Source organism: Ischnura elegans, chromosome X, assembly GCF_921293095.1.
Source record: "Ischnura elegans chromosome X, ioIscEleg1.1, whole genome shotgun sequence".
Lineage (NCBI taxonomy): Eukaryota > Metazoa > Arthropoda > Insecta > Odonata > Coenagrionidae > Ischnura > Ischnura elegans.
The window spans coordinates 20,237,239-20,245,927 of record NC_060259.1 but is presented as its reverse complement, the minus strand read 5'-3'; the positions used below and the strand labels follow the sequence as shown (position 1 = coordinate 20,245,927).

Below are 8,689 nucleotides of genomic sequence, written 5' to 3'. Positions count from 1 at the left end.
GCGCGAACACACGGCCAATCGGAGCGCTTGGCTCAAAGTTTCTATTGTTTAACACTAGAACCGCGGACTTTTTCGTATACCTAGAACCGCGGAGGGGGTCATTTTGACCCCTCGTCTTTTCTTGCCATATTTTTAGTATTTTGGGTTTCTTTTGGATACTGCACTATGTGAAATGAATTATCTGAGATTTACAATGAAATTTGAATGATATGTGGGCGGTATAAGCGCTAGATAGGCTACCCGCCTTGCACAAATAATGCGTTTTTCACATTTTTACTATATGTTCGGCTGAGGATGGGGGAAAAATGTAAATTTATTTAAGAAAAAAGAAACACTTTTATTGGTGCAGAGAAACATACAGTAATGAAGAATGTCTAGTCAAGCTCCAAGTTCCTTGCTCCGTACGTGCATACAAAACTGCAATGAAAGCTTCCAGTTCATCCATAGATACCGACCAGTCCTTCTCCCCACTTTCTTCACGAGCCCGATTTTCCGTACACATCTTCATGTGCTTCAGCATAGTTGGAGTTATCACCAAATCCCATGCTGAGCGAACATCACCCTCAGTGAAGAAGAAGATTGAAGACTAGCACGCCCCCGGCGAGAACCACCTCGTCCTCGTACCTGGCCACGAGGAGCGGCAGCAGCAGACTCAAGCGGCTCGTCGTCTTCAGCAGGTGCGACTACAGCATCGCCACCCCCACGTCCTCGATGGCCCCGAGCACCACGTCAGAGGCCCTGGGCAGTTCCAGGGCGACCCCGTCCCTCGAGCAGGAACTGTGGACGCGACTTGGTCCACGGGAGGCTGTATTTGGGGACCACGTCCACGTCGTAGAGTGCGGGTGGTTGGCGGCTGATAGGGAACGTACTCCTCACCTTCATTACCTGTACCAAACAAAATAAATGCTTTATGAAATAGATTTGTAACAATTATCAAAGAATGCGAGTAAAATAAAAATAGGAAACTTACCAGTGTCTTCGCTTGAATCTTCAGTCAAGGACTCTTCACTGTCTTCTTCGGCGTCAACGCCGCCGTCATACACTACAACAGGATCATCCTCCGCCTCAGAGCAATCCTCAGGCACATCCTGAAGTTGCTCGAGAATACGAACGACCTTGTCTGCGGTGTATCCCTTTGACCGACGCATCGCTGGGCGTTGAATGGAGTATCACCCTTGAAACGGTATTGCCCTTCGTTCAGCGCTGAGCGATGCAGCGCAACAATCGAACGGGCGAGACGAACTACCGCGCAAACTGATGAATTCGGGTGAATTGCGAAGTATTACATTGTAATTCATGTAATTGAGCTGGCGACTACAATGACGCCACACTGGTAGGGGAGGCACGGTAGGAGAAGGAAGGAGCCTTGAGTGGGGGTAGCCGAGGAAACGGGGGTGCCCGGAAATTTTCGCGTAGATCAATTTCTACGCGGCTCGACTCTCACATTCTTTCAGGCGTCCGCTGGGCAGGTTGCCTTTATCTGCGGCCTAATAAGAAACGACAGAGGTAATCCATGCCATTCCCATACATTCGACCTTCGAAAATAACGCTTGCGGTGAATTTCTGCTGCGAAAATATAAAGTTCGGGAACGACAACAGAGCAGGGGTCAAAATGACCCCTACCGCGGTTCTAGGTATATTGTTGTCTAGTGTTCACAAAAATAGTCCTAGAGCGTCGGAATTTTGCACGAATACGCCTTTCTAAAATTCATTAAAAGTCAGAAAATGTCAGGTTTGTGAAAAAAAAATTAAGTGTGAAATATACATGTTGAAAATCGTAAGGGGTCAATTTGACCCCCTCCGCGGTTCTAGTGTTAAAAATGGTGTGCTTTTGAGGTAAACATTATTTGTTTTTTTCCTACTGGCAGCAGTCCAGGGTACAAATTTTGTGACCAAATTTCTCTAACTCTGTATAGTTTTTTACCAATTTTTCTCCACCCTGTTTTTTATACATTAAGCTACGAGTATTAGCTGAAGACGCTGTAGTTTACAGGGAAATCCGTTCCAGTAAAGATAGAGATGAACTAACAAACGACCTTGCTGCTATTCAAGCGTAGTGCAATACGTGGCAGTTAGTTAAATTTGGAAAATTCGTAGTAATGAATTTCTGGATAAAACTTGCCTCAGCAAAGCTATATTATTTACGGTGCCCAATTAGAGAGTGTAGAATCCGTGAAATATCTAGGAGCTATACTCAATATTGATCTATCGTGGAATAAACATATTCGGGAAATAACAGGTCAAGCTAATCGTAAATTGAGTTTTGTAAAAAGAATACTATGAAAGTGCGACGACAAAGTGAGAGAAATCAGCTACCTCTCCCTCTTTAGACCCCTCTTGGAATACGCTGCCAGTTTTTGGGATCCTCATGAAATAGGCTTAAAAAAGGAGTTAGAACGCGTGCAGGGAAGAGCTACCAGACACGTTAGAAGTCGTTGCGATAGTCTTGTTAGCGTTACTGACCTCTTAGATAGACTGGGGTGGGTATCTTTATCAGACCTTAGACTGAAAAATAGACTAAACCTATTACGTAAATTTAATAGCTGCGTATTTTCCGACAAAGTTAGCTATATCTTACGAACGCCAACATACTGCAGTAGATCAGATAAATATATAAAAGAGATCTATCATATAAATAAAATAAGAGAAATAGACTGTAGAACCGGCAAGGTCCTTGACGTCGTCAACATGCGAAACCTTTGCAGAGACTTATCATCAGTAGCAGCGGTCAAAAACGGGTAAAGGAAGATCAAGGGTATGGAGAGGAAAAAGGCAGCAATGAACGCAGAGACGTGGAATGTTTGTGCAATGATGAGGGAGGGTATGCTACAAAATATCAAAAGGAAAATAGTTAAAAAGAGAATATATCTAGGGACTATGCAAAGTGAGGAAGACGGATATTGAGGATTACTAGAGAGAGATGTTACCTGAATATCTATAGAAGCGGGGAAAAAGTCAACGATCTGCAGCTTAGATATTAAATGGGAGGCTCGTTTATAGAGTGGCAAATATAAATCAGGTAAGCGAGAGGATTCTGGTGGTAGAAATTGTGGCGCCAACCAGCAACCTTGGATTAAGTTTACATGCCCACTAGCAATCAGAGGAAGGAATAAAAAGATGAGACCCGTGAAGAGTTCGAGGAAATAATCAGGGAAATCCCGGGTGAGAAAAATCAGTAGCAAGAGGGGACTGGAACGCTTCATTAGGGGAAGAAAGGCATAGAAACGAAATAGAAGAATTTGTATTAGGAAACTGCCAATTGATCGGGTGAAGAAAGCAGGAGAAATTTTGCATGAGAAACAAGTTATTCATCGCAAGGACATAGTTTAATCATAAAAAATGGCGGAGGTACATTTATGAGTCCAGAGGACAAGGGTAGATATCAGACTACATCATGGTAAGACAGAGGTTAAGGAATAATATGAAAAACTCGCGCAGCTTCCCGGCTTGAGACGCGGATTCAGATCACAACTTAGTGTTTATGAAATGCAAAGTAAGATACAAAATAATGATGAAAATTTAAATATCGAGGTAATGGAATGTAGAAGCTATCAAGGGGATTATAGGGAGAGAATATCAGGAACTAGTGGAAAATAGTATCCGGAAGGTTGGAGATAGGCAGGAAACAGAGGAAAGTTGGGATATGATTAAAACAGGAGCGGCCGTAGCGGCCGAGAAGTTAATTGGCAGTGTAGGCATCGCAAAGGAAAAAGAAACAACGGATAAAAAAGAAAATGACGAAAGAAATGGAGGAGAGAAGAAATTGGAATAACGTGGATACAGGAGAGAGTAAAACAATAAAAATGGAAATAAATAATCGATTTCGGCGTGAAACTAAGAGGGCAAAAGAGACTTGGTAGAACAGAGAGTATGAGGAAATGGAACAGTTTCAGATGGGGGAGAGATAGGCCCATTGTACGACAAGGTTAAGTCACTATCGAAAGAAGAGTAAGAGGGAACGAAAGAGGGTAAGCCATGTCACAAATTAAGGCTGAAGATGGAAGGAGGATCACAGTAGAAGGAAGGACTATGTGGAGGCTCTGCATGACAGCGAGGACAGGCCGGAAAGATGGAATTTTGGGGAGAAAAATTTAATGGTGGAGGATAAATCTTAGACGCGGAAATAGCAAGACCCCTTCAGGATATGATGGTTAGGAAAGAGGTGGGAGTGGACAATATCCCGAGTAAGCGCCGACGGAATCTAAGCAGGGATGGTAAAGGAAGGTTCTTCGAACTAGAACGCCAGATGTATGAGGAGGGGTTTTGGCCGAAGGATTTCGTGAAAACCGAAGAAGGAGAAAGCTGAAGATTTACGGTGCGGAGACATGGACACTTAGGTGAGAGGACGAGAATATACAGAAGGCGTTCGATGTGTGGGCATAGAGAAGAATGGAGAAGGCATAGTGGACGAAGAGGAGGAGAAACGACGAAGTGCTGGAAATGGTGGGTGAGGAGTGGGAGCTTCCAGAGAAGATACGGAGGAGACAGAAGGTATGGATGGCGAAAGTACTTTGCGGGGAGGGGATGATGAAAACAGTGTTGGAGGGTAGAACGTTGGGTGAACGCGGAAGATGAAGGAAGAGATTTTTAGATAGAATGAAAGAGAGTTGGCCTCACTGTGAACTGAAGAGGGAAGTCCATGAAGGGAGGGAATCCTGCCAGAATATTTTGTAAATGCTCCATGCAAACCTATCTCAATCGGTAAAATACTTTCATAATAATCACGATAATCACAATCGACAGTAAAATAAAATTGATGAACAATCCCATCACATGAATCTCACATTTCAAGTTCCAACTCTCATAACGGGATTGTTTAAACAACATCCCTAACATAATTGTAATGATAAATCGGTAGATGGATGGCACAATAAATTTTCAGTGAAATCGATCTCCTTGTCATTCATCTACTCCCTCGTAAACTCAACAATAATATATTTGCAAATGTTGCTGCCACCTCTAAAGGCTTATGACGTCATCGTGGAAACGATTTCTCATTTAGTTGTCGCAATGGCGAACAAGCCTGCACATCGCTCCCCTTAATACGAGAGAGACGGTTAGAGAGAGACGAGAATACGGTGAGAGATGGTACTCAGACGGTTAGCGAGTTACGCATAGCAGAATAAGTTGAATAAAATAGTTTCATAACTGGAAAATAAGGATTTAATTTATTAGATTCAACCCAATTTTTTCCCGGAAGGCGTTCCATGGATAAGTATTCTTTTGGAAATCTTTATGCTATAAAACCCACTTCTGAGAGGAGAATCAGTGATCAGCCCAACAGCTAAGATTTTACTCGCTTAATTTCGAGATAGAACAGATTGCATAGTCGTAATAGACCAAAAGACGTAGGTATCCTGTTATACTATCCTTAAGGCTTTATATATAATTTATATTATATTTATGAGGTGAAAATGGCTATAGTTTCAAAGTTAATGTATTTTAATGTTATTGTATAAATTATAAAATAATTTAACGAGAAATTAGGTTCACAGCATTTAAAAGAAATAATTAGCGCAGACTGGACGCCGTGAGTCTTCTGAACAACTGTTTATTTATTTGATTTATTGAAAATGCTTTCATAGAGCATAATCGACATTTTACAGAGGCCAAATAACAAGCAAATACAAGAAATGTAACGAGAAAGAAATGCATGAAGCTTAACGAGAATCGGATACATAAAATATGACGAGAATCAAATGCATAAAATATAACGAGAATCAAATCCTTAAAAATACCAAAAAAAGGATAAAGAGAATGGGTACAATGGTCAGAAATGTATAAGAAGTTATGCTATTGACGATCAGAGAGGTAAGGTAGAGGAAAGTTTGTGAAGACGTTTGGGGATAGAGAAAAGTGATCAACGTTCGGAGGAAGGGAATTAAGAATAGAGGGGAGGCAGAAAAAAAGTAAGCGTTGAAAGAGTGATAATGGTGGGATTAAGGATTATGTGGAGTGAGTGGCATTGAGTGGGTGCGCGTGGGGCGGGAGGCACTCGGAAACCCATAAAAGAAATGAGCAATAGAACTGAGGATATTAGAGATAAATTTAAGGTCACTGTTAAGGCATAAAAAAGGAAAATTTTGAATTAAGAAAGAAGTGAGAATGATGTTACTGGGCATATTACGCATGTAAGGGACTATATTTTACTATACTTTGGAGATATTGGTGAAAGATTTAAAGGCAGAGTGATTTGATGGAGCTGACGTCGCCTAAATAGGAGAGCCAAGGGGACTGCATAGAAGAGGCCCAATTCCATCCCTCCCATAGAAAGCTGATTTCTGTTGCCACTTCGGTCGCATTTTAATCGGTTTTCAAAATTGTCCATGACACGGTGATAAGTACAATTCGGTCTACTTTTTCCAATATTTTGCATTTTAATGCTTGTAATTGCGAGGAATGGCATTGAAAAGTAATGAATTTAATGCATAGCACTATCATGCATATAAATTTCGTTTAAAACCCCTAATTATACCTTATTTCCCCGTAAAACTCAGATCACTTTGCACGTCAGCGACACGAGTGGCGACTTCTGCAAACCCATTGAAATGCGCGGTGGGCCACATTTAGAGGCCGACTTGAGGATCCTCTTTTGTTACATTCTTGAGGGAGGCAGTGGTTTATCACAGGAACGACAACTGCTGAAATTTAACGACGAAGAGCTTGTGGAGCAACCGCGAACTGCCGCGCAATTGTATTGTCATTGGGTTGAGTGTCTCCTTAGCTGCTCCGGAGTGAACTTCTCCATTCCATGTTATATCAATGGTATTTTTCTACCCAAGAAGTCCTCTTCATTACGCACGGTTTGAATAAACAAAACACGCGTAAGAATCGCTTGAAAGCCGTCAAAAAATACTTAAGTGCGTTCAAAAAATTCCACGCTTAGTTTGCTGTTAATTTGACCAGGATTCGCGTAAATGTTTCCTATGAAGACCACCACTGATGTATGGAAACAGTCTGCAGGCCCGTAACTAGGGCGAGGCGAGGGGGGCGGGGGGCATGTGCCCCAGGCGGCAGATTCTAAGGGGGGCGGTAAAATTTGATAATTCTTTTTATTTTGAAAAAAAATTATTTAATTTTTCTAATCAAAATATGTAATAATGATTATTACATTATACATTTTAAGCAATAATATTAATAAAACTTCCTAACAGCAAAGATACGGTATGTAAATTCAACTTACGCATTTTAAAAAAAGCTTACGGAGGTAATTGTATTTTAGTGGTGGCGAAGGGGGATCAGGGGAGTGTGGACGGCGAACTGATCTTTGCCCCCCTGAAAAAACTCCTAGTTCCGGCCCTGGGTACAGAAATGTCTAAGTGCTCCTAATGGATAACTTATTTTTATTTTTTATATATAGCAGCCTTTACCCTACAACATGGCCCTTGAGAAAAAAAAACTGAAATTTTCCTGCCCGCAAGCATACATACATGTATCCACAAGTCAATGATTCTCACACTGAATATTCCTTCAGGAAGTGAATGCATAGCCGTAAAAAAATATTGGCCAAACAAAGAATTCGGTAACTGTGGAGTATCCGGGGGTCACTCTGTGGTCAGCCCCTCGCCAACCCTCGTCATCCTTCCCCTCCCTTGCCTCTTGCTTGGGGGTGAAGACCGGAAGAATACGCACGTGTCAACGGGGATGGGAACTTCAAATCTGACCACGCCCGGGACAATTCCTACCTTCCAGGATACGCAACGTCGTGGAAACTCGTGGGTTTCATCAACACCCTGATTCAAACAACAGAGGTGAAATGACAGGTAACCTTCCGTTTTCCCTGATGACGGAGAAAATTTGCTGACTTCATAATGGAACAAATTTTCGTATTTTTCGGTTCGAATATGATTTCCAAGTGATGAAAGTTCATGGGTGGAAGTGAACACCATGCAGCTCACATTTCCTTGACAGGCTACCCTAAGACTCAAATCGTTGCACTCATGCATGAATAGAATTCTACGAGACCCGACCCGACAATAAAGTCCCACGTCGCATACAAAGCACATTCGTAGGAACGCGTCGGCATATGCTAATTCTTCTGACGCATCCAGAACCATATTTTGACAAAGGGCTAATGAGCTTGATGTTTATCGTTGGGTGAAATTATATACACCATATTTAAGTGGTGCCATCGTAGTATCCCTATAAAATACAACTTTTATAGATTTATTTGAAGAAAAAATAAAAAAACTAATATGCATAACTCTTCCATAAAAGTTATTTGTCAGACATCAGCTCCAAAAAATAAAGACAAAAAGTCAGCTTACACGATTATAAATTAAATTTGTTTACTATCTGCAAGACTGCGTTTGTACACGAAACAAATTAGAAAAGATTTTTTATCGAATTTGATGCATACAAGAATAAAATAAGTAAATTGAAACGAGCAAAAGCATAAAAGGACGAGAAATTCTTTTTTCTGATCATGTAGTCAACGTATACCAGCAAAATTTTAGATATTGCATGCATATTTCAATTTTCATTCAAATCCTTTACAAATATGCATCATACTCATGCGCGGATTCCAGAGCATATATTTGGAAGAAAGCGCTATTTGCTAAATGAATTACCTTCCAAAAAAACGCTATCTACTTTTAGTCCAACTCTTCCTCTGAATAATACAAAACTCATGGTTGTGAGGAGAGGAGACGGCAGCGGTCAACCCAAAAAAATATAACCTCAAGAATGC

At 41.2% G+C, this 8,689-nt stretch overlaps 1 protein-coding gene across 1 annotated transcript; it reads right to left on the bottom strand.

Annotated features, from left to right (window-relative positions):
- Positions 1–593: 593 nt before the first annotated feature.
- LOC124171346 lies at positions 594–1,636 on the bottom strand. The gene is made up of 2 exons (XM_046550504.1): positions 971–1,636; positions 594–885 (listed from the first exon to the last, which is right to left on the bottom strand). The coding sequence occupies exons 1-2, from the start codon at positions 1,146–1,148 to the stop codon at positions 671–673; spliced, it is 393 nt and encodes a 130-aa protein (XP_046406460.1). The 5' UTR covers positions 1,149–1,636; the 3' UTR covers positions 594–670.
- Positions 1,637–8,689: the final 7,053 nt, after the last annotated feature.

What these genes read in the sequence shown, in the direction of transcription:
- LOC124171346 (XM_046550504.1), bottom strand. Translation starts at nt 1,148, where the DNA reads ATGCGTCGGTCAAAGGGATACACCGCAGACAAGGTCGTTCGTATTCTC. An exon ending in AGATTCAAGCGAAGACACTG is followed by an intron (nt 886 to 970) that starts GTAAGTTTCCTA and finishes TGTTTGGTACAG; the next exon opens with GTAATGAAGGTGAGGAGTAC.